Here is a 17,199-nt window from a genome sequence, read left to right as displayed (position 1 = left end):
CCCCCGTGGGGTATACAGTCCATGGAATTCTCCAGGCCAGAGTATTGGAGTGGATAGCCTTTCCCTTCTTCAGATTTTCCTAACCCAGGGATTGAACCCAGGTCTCCCATAATGCAGGTGGATTCTTTACCAGCTGAACCACAAGGGAAGCCCAAGAATACTGGAATGGGTGACCTATCCCTTCTCCAGAGGATCTTTCCAACCCAGGAATCGAACCAGGGTTTTCTGCATTGCAGGCGGATTCTTTACGAACTGAGCTATGAGGGAAGCCCTATCCCTTCCTCTCCCATTAAACAGAAGGTGGATGTGGCAATGAGCCATCTGGGAACTGGCAAAGATCATGAGGAATAAAAGCATCCTGAATCCCTCACAACATGAATTACCTTGTCAACCCGCTATTTACATCTGGACTTACAAGAGAAAGATAGACTGCAGCTTTGTTTTCATGTCTATTTTCCTTGTGATTTTCTGTAACTTAAAAATGTACAGTCACTTCTGGAGATATTTGGAGACTGAAAGGACATAGATCACGATCTCAGGAAGGACGAGACCAAACTCCTCTTGATCATCTCAGCGCCTTTCTGTCACTGAATATTTTTTAAGTTCTGTATGGATGCAGAGGCCCCTTGGACGTCATGGAGATCAAACTTTCAATCCTAAAGGAAATTAACCCTGATTATTCACTGGAGGGACTGATGCTGAAGCTCAGTCCCTCCAGTCCCTCTCATCTGATGAGAAGAGCAGATTCATTGGAAAAGACCCTGATGCTGGGAAAGACTAAGGGCAGGAGGACAAGGGGATGACAGAATGAGATGGTTGGATGGCATCCCCAACTTGATGGGCCTGAATTTGAGCAAACTCTGGGAGATAGTGAAAGGAAGGGAAGGTAAGTCACTTCAGTCATGTCCGACTCTGTGTGACCACATAGACGGCAGCCCACTAGGCTCCCCCGTCCCTGGGATTCTCCAGGCAAGAACACTGGAGTGGGTTGCCATTTCCTTCTCCAAAGCATGAAAGTGAAAAGTGAAAGTGAAGTCGCTCAGTCGTGTCCGACTCTTAGCGACCCCATGGACTGCAGCCTTCCCGGCTCCTCTGTCCATGGGATTTCCCACGCAAGAGTACTGGAGTGGGGTGCCATTGTCTTCTCCAGGGAGATAGTGAAGGACGGGGAATTCTGGCATGCTGCAGTCCATGGTGTCACAAAGAATTGGACACAACTTAGCATCTGAACAACAAACGATACCATACTATGCCAAACAACAACAAAAAGTTGTTCTACTAGAGCTCACATTCAGTATTATTTGACTAAATCTTCACAGAGATGTCCTCCCACACCTTTCCAGTCAGGGAAATATTGTTATCCGCATGCATTTTAGAGTTGAAGAGTTTAAGGTTGATCGATTTCCAGTAAATTGCGTGGGTTCAAACAGCTGGTGAATAGTACTTTCAGAATTGAAGGTTACTTCATGGAAAAGCCATAAGCTCAGCACAAAGCCAGTGGTTTGCAAACTGTGCTTGATGGAACCCCCAGCGGTCCCCAAGGGTCTGTCAGGGGTTGTCATGGCTCGAGGGTGGTGACTATGAGAGATGAACGGGTAGGTTTATTCCCTGAGCCCATAAAATACCTGAGATTGGCTCAATGAGACATCTAAGACATCAATATTAGGGGTGGAGGACAACCGCCTCTTGCGTGGAACCAATAGTGAAGGGCAGAAGGATGAAGGTCAAGGCCGAGACCAGTGGCCCAAGACACTGGAGCTCCTGCAATTCTCTGGGGTCATCAGGCTCACATCAGCCCTGTGGGAATGAGAAAGGAGGGCCTCAACTTGCAAATCAAGCTGCAAACAAATAGCTTATAGCATATTGACAACCATGTATGAGGGCCTTCCTTGGTGGTCTGGGGGCTAAGGCTCAGTGCCCCCAATGCAGAGGGCCTGGGGTTAATCCCTGGTCAGGGAACTAGATCCCACATGCCAAAACTAAAGATCCCACCTGCCTCAACTAAGACCTAGTGCAGCCAAACGAAAAACAAAATGAAGAAAAACATGTGTGAGTTTGTGTTTGGAGATTCCTATCACATAAAGGCACATGCACACATATACACGTCACAGAAAACTCCCAATAAAGACACACAACACAATGCTAACTTGGGATTTCCCTGGGGATAGAGTTCTAGGGAATATTTTCCAAGCTCTTCTTTACATTTTCGGGGTTCTACATGATCCTCAATGAGGATATCAGAAACAGGAATAAAACACCAATAAGAGTCAATAACTCTTTAAAAAGAACAACAATTTGGAGAAGTTTTCAATGGTCCATTTGATGTTTTCTGAGTTCTCACATGTTCCTCAATGAGTATTTTATAAACAGAAGAAAACTCTAACACAGGATAGACTTTTTTGTGTGTGCTAGTTTTATGGACATTTTTTAGGGGGAAAAAGCAATTTTGGTAACTAGACTGTTTGAGTAGATCTAATGAAACCTGTTACCAGGAAAGGTCATCTGCCCATTTCCAGTCAGAGGACAGAGTCCTGTGTTGTCCCCGCCAATGTTTCACAAGCCTGGGAGGAGGGCTTTGCAGGATAAATAGGCAGCAGCACCCGGGAAACTCCAGCATCCGGGCAGGTGTCGCCTCTGGATCCACTGCCCACATCCCACTCTCACAGGCAGGTAATCCGTGATGCTCCCACACTGGGAGCCAAGGGACCCCTTTCCCAGGGTGGTTCTGGCCTTGATCAGGGGTCAGTAGAGCCTGAGGCAGGAGGGAGGCAGGAGGACATGTGTCCAATGCTGGGAGGGTTCTGAGTCCTCTGAACACCAGTCCTCTCTCTGGGTCTTAGTTTTCATCCTGCAAAGGGAGGGACATGCCACCAGGGCTTCTGGGGACATTTCTGCTTCTGACTCTTTGGGATTGTTATTCGAGCCAGCTGCGCTCCATATAGCTGTGCATCCAGCGTCAGGTCAGAGCTCCCCCAAGGGCCTGAGGTGCGTCTCCTTGCCTGGGACAGGGTACAGCTCTCAGAGAGCCCTGGGGACAGAATTAGTACACCAGGTTCCTCTGGGCAGAGAGGTCTCCAGGGGTGGGGGGTTTTCTGGGCTCCACTGCCCCTCTAGGGCCCCTGGCCAAGCAGAAGGGAGGTGAATCTGCTTAGAAATAGAGCCTTAACCTTGCTAAATAAAAAAGCACCATTCCTTCAGGATAATTTCGGAAAAAAATATTTAACTCTTTTTGAAAGAAACCATTGTATCAGCACTGAGCAACCTGAATTGTCAGGGAAGCTGATCACCTCTGTCCTCAGGCTTGTGCGAAGGCCTTTCCCCTGGGCTCTGGCTGAGACTCAGCTCAGGGTCCTCCCCTCCTCAATCTCCCCACTTCCCCCCTCACCACCCCAGCAGTGCTCTCTCCTCTGAATCCTGAGATGACGGGGCAGAGGTTGAAGGGAAAAGGTCACCAGTTTGACCTCAGTCTCTCCTGGAGGTTTCCCGGGCAGTAGCTCGGTCCTCTATCCCCAGGGATCACAGTGTGGCTTGTAGAGTCCTAGAGAGGGTGGCCAGTGGAGGGGGTGACACATCTGGAACTCCACTTAGGAACCCAACACCTTCTTCCTGTATGTCACCTGAGCCGTTCCACATGTTGGACGGAGGTGGGAACTGAGGATCAGAGAGGTTCAGTCACTGCCCGTCACCACACAGCACACACAGTGGTCCAAAAGAAATCCTCGACCAGGTCCCTGAGACTCTGAGCTCACCCTGCTTCTCCCCATTAGGAGGCCTTTCCCAGTTCTTGATGGAAACACCCTCCATGTGTTCACATGGTAGGGGCTGAGCAGAACGCTCTGCCCTCCTTGCTCTTTACACCAGCCCTGCTCAGGGCAGCCAGGCTCCAACACGGCTCCCGCTGCCTGTGGCGGCCTCTCTCCTGAACCCTCACTGTGACCAGGCACCTCGACAGGAGAGCCTCCCTGAGTTCACACCCTTTCTCTTCAGAGGTGGGGAGAGGTGCTGTATCCTCTGATCAGTACAGGGCTCCTTCTTGGGAGTCAGAGAGGGGGCACGGTGGGAAAGGAGCCCTGCTTCCTAGGCCCCTCTGACAGTGTCAGCTCCCGGGAAGAGGAAGATGGGTTCTCGCTGGACAGCACCTCACACCCATCACCAGCTTCCTCGCCCTGGAGCCAGGCACCCCAGGCTCCTCACCCTCACTCTCTCCACCGCTTGCTGTGTGATCTTGGAAAAGCCACTTCCCCTCTCTGTGCCCAGTCTCTCCACTGGGGAAATTGCTAACGATCACAGCACTTGACCAAAGGGTGAGAGGGAGCCCAGAGCCTCCTCGTGTGTGTTGGGAACCAGCGCAGCTGGGCTGAGAGAACAGAGACCACAGGGGACAGTGTCAGGGGTTGGGACGTCATCTGACATGCGGAGACTGAAAGGAGCTTTGCTTTTTAGACATGAGGGCAGAGAGAATGTCCTCCCTCCTAGCTCTGGGGCTCCTGGTGGCTGGGCTCTGCTCCAGGGTCCACTGCCTCCCGGAGAATGTGACCCCAGAAGAACAGCACAAAGGGACATCTGTGGATGGCCACTCATTAGCCTCCAGCAACACTGACTTCGCCTTCAGCCTCTACAAGCAGTTGGCTTTGAAGAACCCCAATAAGAATGTCATCTTCTCCCCTCTGAGCATCTCCATAGCCTTGGCCTTCCTGTCTCTGGGAGCTCATGACCCCACTGTGAGGGAGATCCTGGAGGGTCTCAAGTTCAACCTCACAGAGACCCCTGAGACAGAAATCCACCAGGGCTTCCAGCACCTCCTGCAGACGTTCAATCAGCCCAGAAACCAGCTGCAGCTGAGCGTGGGCAACGCCATATTTCTGCCAGAGGAGCTGAAGCTGTTGGACAAATTCAGGAAAGATGCAGAGGCTTTTTACGCCTCTGAGGTTTTATCCATCAACTTCAAGGATTCTGAAGCTGCTGTAAAGCTTATCAATGAATATGTGAAGAATAAAACTCATGGAAAAATTGAGAAGCTCGTCAATGATCATGACCAGCTCACAAATTTAATCTTGTTGAATTATATCTTCTTTAAAGGTGGGTGCCTACTTTTGGGTTCAGAGGATCAAATACTTATTTTCTGAGGCTTTAGGGCTATTTCCTGGCTTAGTCAACTGTCATTAGGCGAAACACTATAGAGAAGGCTGCTCTCAGCTTAAGGGGCTTCCGCACTAAGACCCTGCCCCAACCATTGGCTTTGATTGTCTTGGGATTTCCCAAACTCCAATGCTCATTACAGGACATTAGTGCAGGGAAGCTGCTAACCCTTTGTCTGACACAGGGGGAGAGTTGTGTTTTGACTTAATCTTACCCGGCTGCTAGAGGAAGGATCTTCCCATTCCCATCACTCTTGTGTGTGTCCTTCCTGATGAGGTGGTGTTGGAGCCCTCAGGAACCCTCAGCTGTGCCCACCATGGGCTGGTTCTGACCTGCCGGAGGACTTGGTCTCTGGAGGCTCCCTGTGAGGCCAGTGGGCTTCATGGTGAGACAGACTCTGAGGAGCCTGTGCATCCCCAGGGTCTTCATCTGTGCTCTTCTATCAGCTTAGTGTGGAACAGGTCAGGACACCATCTGGGAGCAGCCTCTGCAGAAGGGAGCCTCCTAGACAGGATCTTCTCCTGGTTGCAAGCTGGATGATGCCCGGTCCTGGTGACAGGAGGTCAGCATGGCAGAGCTCAGCCTGGATATTCACAAGGGGCAGAGTAGAGGCAGATGGATTTTGCACAGGGAGCAAGAAGGGCCAATAAGGATCCAGAGATAGATTATCAAGTCAGGAAGTGGTCAGCTATGTAAGAGACACCAGCTCTTGGAGACAAGTTAGTCCCTGGCAGAGTCCAGAGCAGCCCTCTTGGGCCACCGTAGTTGTCTGTAAATAAAAGCTGAGAACTGAATTATTCTTAAAAATGAATCCGGGCCTGTCCTGCTATGTTTGGTTTATGCATTTTCTGTGCTTCCCTTTCCTTTTCCACCATAGGACTTTCTCCTTACAAGTCTCTTCCCCAGGGCCACCCCAGGCAGCCTCCCTTTCCGTCTACCCCTGCCTCTAACCTTGAGGACACAGGCAGGGGTGGAAACAAACAGGAGGTGGGGGTGGATACACATTCCCTGAAGCCCCAGAGCCCTGAACTATCTAGAACTCCTGGTCTTGTGAGGATCCATCCTCCTGGATGGAGACCCGAGTCCTCTCCTCTGTTGACCCTGCCCTGCCCTCTGGATCCCCATGTGGCTCCTGCTCCAGCCAGGCTCACAAGGCTGTGGGGATGTGTGTCCTCCCTGACCAGCCAATGACTAACCCCTGGCCACTAACATGTCCCCTTGAAGGTCCAGGAGGTCCCGTATCTCCCCAGGCCCAGCCTCATCCCCATCTCTCCCTTGCCCTCCATATTTCCTGTTGACATTGCATGTAGAACAACTAACCAGCTTTGTTTCATGCCCCACTTCTCGATGCTGACCTGCGGGGTTCACCCCCTTCTCCAAAGGTTTATCCATCAGCCCAGGTGTATGTGCACACCTGGCAGCCCCACCCCAGAGGCACATGGTATGGGGGCACAGCTGGTGCAGGGAGGGTCTTCCCCACTGAGGGATCAGGGCAGAAGAGGGAGAGGACACAGCCCTTGTACTCACAGAGTCCTCATCTATCACTTCTCCTCCAGCCCTGTGGAAGACGCCATTTAATCCTAACCGTACTTACGAGTCAGAGTTCCATGTGAGCAAGAACGAGAGGGTGGAGGTACCCATGATGACCCTTGGCCTGGAAACCCCTTACTTCCGGGACGAGGAGCTGGGCTGCACGCTGGTGGAGCTCACGTACACCAGCAACGACAGCGCCCTCTTCATCCTCCCCGACGAGGGCAAAATGCAGGACCTGGAAGCCAAGCTGACCCCGGAGACGCTGACGAGGTGGCGAAACTCCCTGCAGCCCAGGTGACTCCCCAGGACCCAGAGCTGTGGGTTCACTTGCCGTCTTGGTCCTTCCCCCTCTTCCTGGACTCCTGACTCCCAGCAACAGGGCCCCAGGAATGTCCGGGGGTGGGACAGTGGTGGGAGAACCTGTACTGAGATGACTTTGCCCTTTGCTACCTTAGGGATTTTGGGGCAAAAGTTTTCCTTCCATAGGATGATGACATCAGAGGAGGGGATGGCAAGGGGACTGAGGGTTCCTCTCACATCAACACGTATTGAGTCAGGAGGATCCTCAACAGAACACCCAATGCTCATGCAGTTCTTTCTTTGGCTCTGCCTTTCGACGGTGGAGAGGAAGGGATAGAATCAGGATCAGTTGAGGGGTCAGGTGAGACAGGCTTTGAGGACCAGCTTGACACTGTCTTTCCATCATAGTCACTCATTTACTCATTTATCCACTTAGCAATGGTTGAATTAATTAATGGAGACCGTTTTATGTCTAAGGGCATAATTTAGATCCCGAGTCAGCAAATAAAACACTAAATTCCCCACCTTCATGGCGCTTTATTTGTGATTGGGGGAGACAGATAAGAAATACATAACTAAATAAGTTTGTACTCAGAGAGATGGGAAATGGTGAGGTGAGGGAAAATAAAGGAAAAAGAGAAGGAAAATTGGATCCAGGGTTAGTGTGTGATTATAATTAGAATAACCTTAGGTGATGTTTGAGGTGAGGGATTGAGTCATGTGGATGTCATGGAGAAAAGCATTGCTGACCAAAGGAACAGCCAGTGCAAAGCCTCTGAGGCAGGAGCGAGCCTGGTGTGGTTGAGGATTAGTAAGGCCAGAGCAGGAGAGCAGAGGGAGTGAGGGGGGAAGTTGGGAGAGGTCGGGGTCCTCAGGGAGGACTCAGGTCAGTTGGAGTCTTGCAGACCCCTTGACTCCCCCACCATCTAAGGGAGATGGAAACTCATCACAAGGTTTTGAGTCAAAGAGCAAAAGAGCTGAGTGATGTTTTAGAAGAACCACCCAGGGTGCTGAGTGGAGAGCAGATGGCAGAGGACATGCATGGAGGCAGGGAGGCCACCAGGAGCCCAGTGGGGTCACCCAGGGAAGAGCGCTGGGGGCTGGACCAGGAGGAGCCGGGAAGTATGGGGAGGGGTTGAGTTCTGGGTAAACCGAGAGTAGACACAGACCAGGAGGTGGGATTCAGGAGACCGATCTCAGGGGGACAAGAGAAGGAGAGGCAGCTGGGCCAGAGTCTGCAGGGGCGGGTAGGGAGGGGGTGTGGGCAGCTGTGCGGGGCACCCCACAGTTTAAGGGGAGCCTCCTCATATTTGGCATCTAAGACCAGATAGCCTGACAAGAGTCTTAAGGGAAATACTGAGAGAGAGAGAGGGAGGGAGGCCTCGGGGTGGGAGACAGCATCTCTTGCTCCAAGAACCTGCTGGCGGCTCTGCTCAGAAGCTGAAGCTGTCCTGTCCTCAACTGGGAAGGCAAGATGGATGACTCTGAATTGGATGATTCATGTCCCCAAGCCCCCTGACTGCAGCCCCCAGCCCCCCATGTCCCCTCCAAGCCCATGTTCAGCTCCTTCCTTCCCTGCCGCCCACACTCAGGCCGCCCTTGTGCTGTGGAACAGCCCCTCTGGCTTCCCACATTCCTGCAAGTGCATCCACCTCCTCCTAGGCTCCTCTTCACCCAGTTAGATCCGTCCCCTCCCCTGGGACTCAGGCTCCATGCCACCTCCTGCAGGAAGCCTTCCTGGTGCCTGTGGAACAGCCTCGCAGGCTCAATCTCCTAGCTATTGTGAAATCCCTGTTGGAGGAGGGTGTTTTCCTTGCCTGCAACCTTGCAGGGGAGAGGCGAGGAGCTTTGAGGGCAACACCATAACCCCATCCCTAAGGCCATTAGACTCTTGCCGTCAGGAATGCATAATTAGGAATTAAGGAGAGTTAGCCTGAGAGGTCTAGACACTGAGGAAGGAAGTTCATCTTTCCAGTATTAAGGAGGTGGTTGGAGATGAAACCACAGAAGGTCAAACTGTGAGGTGGAAGAAAGGCAGACACTGTCCAGCGTGAATTCAAGTTTATCTTTCTCATTTCCTAGACATATACATCGACTCAACCTGCCAAGGTTTTCCATCTCCAGCTACTATCAGCTGAAAGACATCCTTTCCCAGCTGGGTATCAAGAAAATCTTCACCAGAGATGCGGACTTCTCAGGAATCACAGATGACCACAAGCTGGCAGTTTCCCAGGTAAGTCTAAACTTTGCCCAATTCATCCTTTTTATAGGAGCTTGAATGGGGGCAGACAGGCAGATGTTTGACTAATTCTGAATTTGCAAATTCATTGAATTTCCTATAAATCAATCACCCTCCCCAGGACTGGGTTACAATCATATTGGGAGTTGTCCCCACCTTCCCTGAAATATAATGTGACCAGGAGTCCATCACTGGGAAAGAATTCCCCTGGAGTGGAATCAGTGGACCCCATGCCAAGCTCTACTTTTCATGCCTAAAGAGGCAAGTAGTTCAAGTCCGGTGGCCCTCAGTTTTGTTCATCTATTAAATATGGTGATAGTTCTCACCCAGCATGAAGAAACGGGCAGAGCAGGTGAGAGGTACTAACAACGGCTCAGGGCCATCGTGATGAATATATACTTAGAGCAGGAGGGGAGGACCCCAGGGGTCCTGGTACAGCCATCCTACAAGCAGAGAAGTCAGAATGAATGGGGGTGGCTGGACAGCCCTGCAGTCTCCCCTGCACCCCACCTGCCAGAGAGCCTGGTAAAGGAGGCACAGGGGCCATGGGGCCTTGTGGTCCAGGGCTGGGAAGCCAATCCTAGGCAAGGTAGCTGAGGGCTCAGGGACACGTCAGCAGGGGCCACAGTGGCGCAGAAAGCAGTGCCGCTCATCTGCAACTTCAGCATGGAAGGACTGTGGATGGTTCCCTGCAAGAAAAGTGCCTCGATCTGGCCCCTCCCCCTACACTAGGGGGTGCTTGGGGGACAGCAGAGTCTGTGGACTCAGACAGAGAGGGGTCCAGATCCAGGAGCCCCTGCTCTTTGCCTCTCTGACCCTGGGCCCAGGACTCTCAGCTTCCCTTTCCACATGCATGCATCACAATGGCAAACCAGCTGATAGTTGGATGGGAAACAGACAGATTGAACAGGTTGTCAGCACAGTGACAGACCAGGAGCAGCTGGATGAACGTCGGTCCTCAGAGGCGCTCAGGCCCCTGCTCACACCCTGCCTCCCGTCTCCAGTGGTAATGTTCCGGTGTCCCTACAGGTGGTCCACAAGGCGGTGCTCGACGTGGGCGAGGAGGGCACGGAAGGAGCTGCTGTCACAGCTATCTTAATGGCGACTTCATCACGCGTGCCCACGCTCACTGTCAGTTTCAACAGGCCCTTTCTGATTTCCATATTCTGCAAAGACACTCAGAGCATCATCTTTTTGGGCAAAGTCACCAACCCCAAGGAAGCCTAGAGCTGCCCTCCTCCCTAAGGAGCTGGGTGTCCAGGTCCCTGGAAGCAGCCTGGCCCCCTCTGCTCATCCCTGGAAGGTGAGAGCGACAATGCTAGGGGCTCCAGGTGCACGGGGCCTGTATGTCCTGGTGACAAGGAGGCTCTGAGCCACAGAACAGCAATAAAGCACCTTCCTTGGACTGGATGCTTTCCTGTGCGTCTCCGCCCTGCTGCTGGGCCCCAAGGCCAAGCCTCCCACCCTACCACACACGTTCAGCCCACCCCACCTCTGGGCCCCTCTGCCTCAGCCTCACCAGCCGGCCCAGGAGCAGGCTTTGCACCTGTGACCAAGCCCAGTGGACCTCAGGATTATAACTGGGAGGGGCCCTTGCTGCCGATGACCACTTCCAGGAGCTCTGGGTCCAGGTCAAGTTTCACTCCTTCCTCCCCAGGGCCTGGGATGTGCCCTGGTGCACACTTGCAGGGGCTCTGACCCTGACCTCTTCTGGCACATGCTCCTGGACCCTTCCTTCCTGGGGCTGAGCTGGGCCTCCTCATCCAGGATCACCTCTCTGCCGCCCAGCACCCTAACCTGGGAGACAAGCTACTCCCAGGTTCCCAGCTGAGCTCCTCCACCGCCTGGCCAATTCCACCTCCTCCCCTGACAGAGGAGCCCCATCAGCCACCAATATGGCGCTCCTAGGAGTCAAAGAGCAATAGACACACAATGTGTAATAATAGGAACACACAGCCCTTCATCCCCCTGATGTACTGGGGCTGTGAGATCCCCAGGGAGAGCACACGATAATGATGACGTCACCCACAACTGACATCTCTTGGAAGAGATCTCTCTTCCAAGCAAGCTGCTAAGACCTCTACCTGGAATAACCTATTCATGTCATCTATTTATGAGATACTTGCTGTTACTCATCCCATTTTACCAATGGGCAAACTGAGGAACAGAGAGGCTCAGTAATTCCCCCAAGGTCACAATTCCCCCACAGCTAGAAATTACCTCCACAAGATGCTATCCCAAGCAGATGGATGTCAGAGGAACACTCTAAATCACAAAGCCACTCGGCCCATAAAGATTTTTGCAGCAATGGGCCTCATGGGACTTAGAATATAATGGGGAAGATGGGTGATGAAGAAAGGGATTGGAGGCTGAGAGGGGAGGACCAGACTCCGTGGGCACTCAGGGAAGGCTTCCTGGAGGAGGGGATTGCAGTGCTGCCAGCAGAGGAAAGGTAGAAGGTTGTGGGTGAGCAGAGAGCAGAGTGTTGCCAGCAAGAGAACAAGCGAGGGGGGCATTTTCAAGAAAGGGAAAGAAGTTGGGCACAACTGGAGCAGAAAGTGAGGGTCGGCAGGGAGCACGGGGCCGTGATGGAGCCGCTGGAGAACCGGGGGCCTGGGACTCAGTGAGGGTTCTGGGAAAGTTCCATGGGGTCCTAGGCAGCTTTAAAGGGATTTAAACAGAGGAGATTTGCATGGTTCCCAGGAGGCACTGAAGGCATCTGCTCAGGGGAAGTTCAGGAGAGAACCAGGCAGGAGGGAAGCATCAGGATTGATCCTCCCAGGATGGACAGGTGAGCACAGATGGAAGGAGGTCCCCTAAGCTGAGTGCCAAGGGGTGCACATAGGAGGACACCCAAAAGGGCAAGTCACCAGGGAGAGGAACAGAGTGGGGAGGAGCGCGGAGCCAGGGAGGAAAGCCGTCACCCCAGGACCACGGGAGAGGCAGACAGCGGACAGAGAAGGGGACTTAGGAGTAAGGGGAGAATGAGTGGTTCCTGGGATGCAGTGATCTAAAGCCACAGAGGGGTGGGGCAAGGACAAGGTGAGCAGAATGAGGGAAGCCCCGCCCTGGCTGGAAGGCCAGAGAAGGAGAGCTAAGAGGGGGTGCAGTCAACTTTTCTAGAATTCAGCCCTCAGCCTGGCAAGAGCTGGGCTGGAGTTGGCTTGTGTGTGATAAAGATGCTGCTGGTTCTTTGGGTCTGTTTGTGTGGCCTTAGGAGAGAGTCAGGGGGTGGGGTGACCAGCCACAAGGCTGCAGCCTGGCACAGTCCTTAGGGATAGTTATCAGATGTGGCTTGACAGCACCGCTAACCCGGGGCTGCACAGGAACAACCCAGGGGGCTGGCACCCAGAATCCCTGGAGAGAGCCGAGTGCCTGGGATGGAGGAGGCGGGAGGAGATCCTGACCAGTGGAGGATGAGAGTCAAGGTCAAGACTTCCCCCGTGAGGGACAGGTGGGTTTCCTGATAGGATGCTCTGGTGTCTCCTTAGCTCCAAGGCCTCTGCTGATTTCCAGTGTAGGAGCCAACATCACTTGCTGAGTGATATTTGCCCTGCAGGTGGGGTAGGGGGAAGCCTGAGATGGGACAGAGGGGACCATGATGTCATGTAGATGTGCCAGGCTCCGCAAGGGGTTCCCTGACGTCTGATTCCAGGAATTCCTGGTGCTCGCCCTTCCGAGTCATGGGCTCTGTGTCTCCCTCCTTAGCAGCCTCCTTGTGGAGTTTGAGATGCCTTTTGCAGGGCTGAGGATGGAGGTGGAGAGGCCTGAAAACACGGCCCAGAGAGACATGCAGTCATGGATCTGAGACTCAGTGTGGGACGACACAGCCTAGGGCAGAAAGAGTTGAGGGTGAGAAATGTGGGGTCACCGGAATGGGCACAAACAGTCTGTTGGGTGTCGGTGAGATGGAGAAAGGCCACTCTGCCCCGTGGCACAGGGGTGGGCCTCCTTGGCCCTCAGTTTTCTCGACAGTGGGATAAACGGTAGAGTGTGTGTGTGTGAGAGAGTGTGTGTGTGTACATGTATGAACATGTGTGAGAAGACAGGAGGTCACTGAAATGGTTCTTCCGAGTCGGATGGTTCCAGAGGCAATACGAACATCCCGAGAGTCTTTCTCTTGAGAATTAACTCCTCTCCTGCCTGAATGCTGATGCTCATGGCTGTTTGCCCCTTGGTCGGGGCCACCTGGCATTGCCTGGAGGAGACTGTGAGCTGCCCCAGCTCAGGGCTGTGACCCTCTTGTCCTGGGTCCAGGTGTGCAAGGAGCTGGTTAAGTCTCAGGGTGCATCTGCACCCAGGTCTGGGTGCTCCTGGTGGGAGATGAGCAGCTATTTTTTTTTTTTAATGCTGCCGAAAAGTTAGTATGTACTCAAAGAGAGAGTGTTTTCAAAACTTCTGCTCCCAGTTTTGTTTACTATCAGTTCAATTCAGTCGCTCAGTCGTGTCTGACACTTTGCAATCCCATGGACTGCAGCACGTCAGGCTTCCCTGTCCATCACCAACTCCTGGACTTTGCTCAAACTCACATCCATTGAGTCAGTGATGCCATCTGAACATCTCACCCTCTGTTGTCCCCTTCTCCGGCCTTCAATCTTTCCCAGCATCAGGGTCTTTTCCAAGGAGTCAGTTCTTTGCATCAGATGGCCGAACTATTGCAGTTTCAGCTTCAGCATCAGTGCTTCCAATGACTATTCAGGACTGATATCCTTTAGGATGGACTGGTTTGATCTCCTTGCAGTCCAAGGGACTCTTAAGAGTCTTGTTTCCTATGACTTATTTTTATTCTGCTCATCTACTGCCTGGACATAAACACACACAGTCTCAGTTTTCCTTGACCTGTCAGGATCTTCAATTCTTTCTCTTGATGTTCGCTTGATGTTGTAAAGGGAAGGAACACAAGGGTACGATGATATGCACAGTATCCACGCCTTCCCTCCTTCCTTCACTCACTCATGAGCCCCCATTTCATGCTGAGGATGCATTAAGCACTGGGAAACAAGCCACAATGTCTCCCTCAAGGACTTTTGGTTTTCATGGAAAAATTCAGGCATTGCAAAAATAGAGAGGATGACATAAACTCATACATATCAGCAGCTTCAGTCATTATTAACATGGGGCCAATACAATTATTCCCTGCCTCCTAACCCTTTCCCTCTTTGGGATTTGTTTTGTAGCAAATCTTACACATCCTGTTATTTTAATCATAAGAATTTTAAAAATACTTAAAATGGCATATCATGCTTAAATATAAGCATAAGTCCTTAATATTATCAAATATCAAGTTATCACTCCCCTGATGGGTGCCTAAACTTAAAAAACAAATTCTTTTAAAATTAAGATCCAAGCAATGTCTACACTATGCCTACACAAGGCATTTAATTACGAGTTAATTAATTAAGGAGAGAGTTAATTACTCTCTCCTTAGGTCTCTCTACTGAAGTGAAGTTTGCACAACATAAAATTAACCATTTTAAAGTATAAAATTTAATAATGATTATCACATTCACAATGCCGTGAAACTATTATTTCTTTTTAGTGTCTAACCATTTTAATCACCCCAGAGGAAACCCCATATCTTTTAAGGTCTCACTCCATTCTACCCTTTCCCCAGGGCATGGTAACTCCTAATATGCTTTTGGTGTTTCTGGATTTAACATCTGGATATTTTATATAAAGGGAATAATATGATATATGACCTTTGGTGGCCAGCTTCTTTCATGTATCATAATGTTTCCAGGATTCATTTGTGTTGCGTGTGTATTGGTATTTCATTCCTTTCTGTGGCTGAAGCGTGTTCCATTGTCTGAGTATACAGCACCGTGTTTTTCCAATTGTCACCTTGCTGATCGTTTGGCTGTTTTAGGTTTCTGGGGTATTATAAATAAGCTGCTCTACACATTCACGTGCACACTGTTGTGTGGACGCATGTTTTCATTTTCCCTGGGTGTGTACATAGGCATGGAATTGCTGGCTCATGTGCTCATTCTGCATTTAGCTCTTTGAAGAACCACCAAACCAATTTCTAGAGCAACTGCACCATTTTCACCAGCAGTGTACGATGGGTTCATTTCTCCACATCCTTGAAAACACATGTTGTTTAGTATCTATTATTATTATTAATATATCCCTCTTAGATTTGAGGTAGTGTCTATTGTAGTTTTGATTTGCGTTTCCATAAGGGTGAGTGATGGGTTTCTCAGGTAGCGCTAGTGGTGAAGAACTCGCCTGCCAATGCAGGAGAACTAAAAGAAATGAGTTTGATCCCTGGGTCGGGAAGATCCACTGGAAAAAGGCGTGGCTCCAGTATTCTTGCCTGGAGAATCCCAAGGACACAGCAGCCTGGTGGGCTATAGTCCAGCTATAATTTTACTTACCAAAAGGGATTAGTGATATGACTGGGGTAGATCTTCTGACTTTCTATTTGTTTTACCTTTGATCCATCTGTAGTTTGTGTTGTTTTGTGTTTCCTCTTGCTGTATTTTTGGATTGAGGAGTTTTCGTGTTTTTGTTTCACTCAACTGTTGGGTTAAAACCTATACTTCTTAGTTTGTGTATTTTTTCAGTGTATCGAGAATGTACAATAAATCTTGAACTCATCAATACATATCTGATGATAGTATATCACTTCAAGTAAACTATAAAACCTTATCTCAGTATTCTTGTTTTTTCTCCCTTTTGTCCCATTTGCAATTGTTCCCTTTTCTATAAGTTACACGTGTTAAATCCCATAATACATAGCAACTTTTGTTTTCTACACACAGTTAATTGCCCATCAAAGAGATTCACAATCAGATTAAAAAAAAAACACTGTTTATTATTTTTGGCACTCTTTATTCCTCTGTACAAATTTTTATTTGCCTATTTACTTTCTATCCCAAGAACTTTCTTTAACAATTTTTATAATGCAGGTCTACTGGTAATGAATTGTCTAAGATTTTGTTTGTCAAAAAAAATCAATACTTTGCCTTCAATTAAAAAATATATTTTTGCTGGTTATACAAATGTCATCTTATAAAACAACATGCATTTCTTGTTACTGTCTCTCAATTTTGTCACTCAATTCTGTTGGGCTCAGTAAGGCTGTTTCCACTCTGGGTGTCTCCTGTGCTTACTCGTGGACCACGGCTGACTGAAGCCATCGGACGCTTCCTTACTCACATGCCTGGTGGTCGATGCTGCTGTGAGCAAAGAGCTCAGCTGAGCTGTGGTCAGGACACGCACATGGGTTACTTCCATGTGGCTTGGCCTTCCTCACAGTGCTGGTCTAAACTCAGAAACCACAGGCATCACTTGCCCTCCACCATAACAGCTGACAGTCATAACGGCCCAGCCAGGAACTGCCAAGATGACATCCTAAGATGGAAAGTATTGTTTTGGTTCTCTGCAAAATATTTTCTCCCAAGTATTCCCTATATTATCATTTAGATTTATGTTTTGCTTTCTTTTTACTCCTTTTTCTTCTCCTTATGTTTCCTACTGTGACTAAAATTGTCTTACTTTCTTTTTTGCCATATAATAATCGATTTGTTTGTTTAGTATGTCCTTCTTTTCTCTATGGGCTTTCCTTTCTCTATGGTCTAAATTGGGTGTTGGGTACAAATGTTCTTGGAAATTAGATACCAAGTCTTTCATCCAAAGTGTACTTTTTAAAAAATTAATTAATTTTAATTGAAGGCTACTTACTTTGCAATACTGTGGTGGTTTTGCCATAACTGACATGAATCAGCCATAGGTGTACAAGTGTCCCCTATCCTGAACCCCCCTACCTCCTCCCTCCCCATCCCATCCTTCTGGGTTGTTCCACTGCACTGGCTTTGAGTGCCCTGTTTCATGCATCGAACTTGGACTGATGATCTATTTCACACAGGTAATATACATGTTTCAATGCTGTTCTCTCAAATCAACCCACCCTCACCTTCTCCCACAGAGTCCAGAAGTCTGTTCTTTATATCTGTGTCTCTTTTGCTGTCTCCTATACAGCGTCA

At 50.0% G+C, this 17,199-nt stretch overlaps 1 protein-coding gene across 2 annotated transcripts; it reads left to right on the top strand.

The window, feature by feature from the left end:
* Positions 1 to 2,520: 2,520 nt before the first annotated feature.
* On the top strand, positions 2,521 to 10,616 carry LOC112580892 (serpin A3-7). 2 transcript variants are annotated; one of them, XM_044933300.2, is made up of 5 exons: positions 2,521 to 2,666; positions 4,444 to 5,079; positions 6,696 to 6,966; positions 9,055 to 9,205; positions 10,241 to 10,616. In XM_044933300.2, the coding sequence occupies exons 2-5, from the start codon at positions 4,446 to 4,448 to the stop codon at positions 10,436 to 10,438; spliced, it is 1,254 nt and encodes a 417-aa protein (XP_044789235.2). In that variant the 5' UTR covers positions 2,521 to 2,666; positions 4,444 to 4,445; the 3' UTR covers positions 10,439 to 10,616. The 2 variants fall into 2 exon arrangements, with proteins under 2 accessions (XP_044789235.2, XP_025127221.3); XM_025271436.3 differs by having other exon boundaries at positions 2,523 to 2,670.
* The last annotated feature ends 6,583 nt before the right edge of the window (positions 10,617 to 17,199 follow it).

This window comes from Bubalus bubalis, chromosome 20 (genome assembly GCF_019923935.1).
Source record: "Bubalus bubalis isolate 160015118507 breed Murrah chromosome 20, NDDB_SH_1, whole genome shotgun sequence".
Taxonomy (NCBI): Eukaryota; Metazoa; Chordata; class Mammalia; order Artiodactyla; family Bovidae; genus Bubalus; species Bubalus bubalis.
Note: the sequence above shows the minus strand (reverse complement) of the source record. Positions and strands in the feature narration are given on the sequence as shown.

Excerpts from the sequence above, each read along its gene's own strand:
- LOC112580892 (XM_044933300.2), top strand. The coding sequence starts at position 4,446 with ATGAGGGCAGAGAGAATGTCCTCCCTCCTAGCTCTGGGGCTCCTGGTG. Across the intron at positions 5,080-6,695 it reads GAATTATATCTTCTTTAAAG|CCCTGTGGAAGACGCCATTT; the intron begins GTGGGTGCCTAC and ends CTTCTCCTCCAG. Across the intron at positions 9,206-10,240 it reads ACAAGCTGGCAGTTTCCCAG|GTGGTCCACAAGGCGGTGCT; the intron begins GTAAGTCTAAAC and ends GTGTCCCTACAG.